The sequence below is a fragment of the Panicum virgatum genome, chromosome 3N (assembly GCF_016808335.1).
Source record: "Panicum virgatum strain AP13 chromosome 3N, P.virgatum_v5, whole genome shotgun sequence".
In the NCBI taxonomy this organism is placed as follows: domain Eukaryota; kingdom Viridiplantae; phylum Streptophyta; class Magnoliopsida; order Poales; family Poaceae; genus Panicum; species Panicum virgatum.
In genome coordinates this window covers 11,446,864-11,447,969 of record NC_053147.1, presented here as the reverse complement: position 1 = coordinate 11,447,969, position 1,106 = coordinate 11,446,864, and the positions used below count along the sequence as shown (strand labels likewise).

Here is a 1,106-nt window from a genome sequence, read left to right as displayed (position 1 = left end):
AAGAGGACATGCAGTTAATGTTCAGATCAGATACACACTCGCCACTACGACTAACACAAACCCATAGGCTTACAGGTCGAGTTAAGCATCCTTCTTCTTCGTCCTCCTCCTTTCTGTCCAAGCTGCTGCAAAAAGTGTCCTCCTCCCATATGACATGAGAAACCCTGTAGCTTGTACGCACATGCAGACATGCACAAGCATGCCGTGAGCCCGTGAGTGCATTAGCTGCTAGCCTGCTACCTGAATTCCATCTCCTTATAGGCTTATAATCTTCCCTTGCTCATCTCGGTGCACAAGAAATTAGAGGTGGTCCTATCTAGGCTAGGCATGGCGACGGCGTCGAGCAAGGGCGCGAGGAAGAAGAGCCTGATTTCACGAACCCTGGAGCGGTGCAGGTCCGGGCTGAGCCGGATCGGCGCTGCCGCCGGCAGGGCGGCGCCGGTGGCGGGGTGCTTCCCGGTCTACGTGGGGCCCGAGCGGGCGCGCTTCGTGGTGCGCGCCGAGTTCGCCTCCCACCCGCTCTTCCGCCGCCTCCTGGACGACGCTGAGCGCGAGTACGGGCACGCGGCGCGGGGCCCGCTCGCGCTGCCCTGCGACGTCGACGCGTTCCTCGACGTCCTCTGGCACATGGAACACGACGGCGAGGATGACGACGAGGGCGGCGAGATCACCCCACCCGCGGCCGTGTCGTCGTCGCCGATCTGCGGGTTGCGGAGCTGCGGCAGCAAGGGGCGCGCCTCGGGTTACCGGATGATGAACCCGAGGTCGTCTCCGGTGGTCGCTAGGCGGTGGCCTGGAGGTGAGAGCAAAGCATCTAGCCACGCGCGCACCCGATCATACAGTTAGTTACTACGACCCTTAGCACATGGTCTCTTTTCTTTAAATGCTTTAGCCATGATTCACACGATCGAGTTAACCAGACCAGGAATCACAGTGATGTGCAAGAGCAACCATCGTCATAAGAATTGCCTGGAACTAATCATAGTAATCCATACAGTTAGAAGTTTGCAGTTTACATATATAATTCCTACTCCCTAGTGTATATAGTGCTCCCACTTATGGGAACGTATCTAGTGCAAACCACAGTGTTTGTGAAAACTAGTGTA

The 1,106-nt window shown here is 56.8% G+C and overlaps 1 protein-coding gene across 1 annotated transcript; it reads left to right on the top strand.

Moving 5' to 3' along the window:
* Positions 1-319: 319 nt before the first annotated feature.
* On the top strand, positions 320-846 carry LOC120667543 (auxin-responsive protein SAUR40-like). The gene has a single exon (XM_039947598.1). It carries the CDS (start codon positions 328-330, stop codon positions 844-846), a length of 519 nt encoding a protein of 172 aa, XP_039803532.1. The 5' UTR covers positions 320-327.
* Positions 847-1,106: the final 260 nt, after the last annotated feature.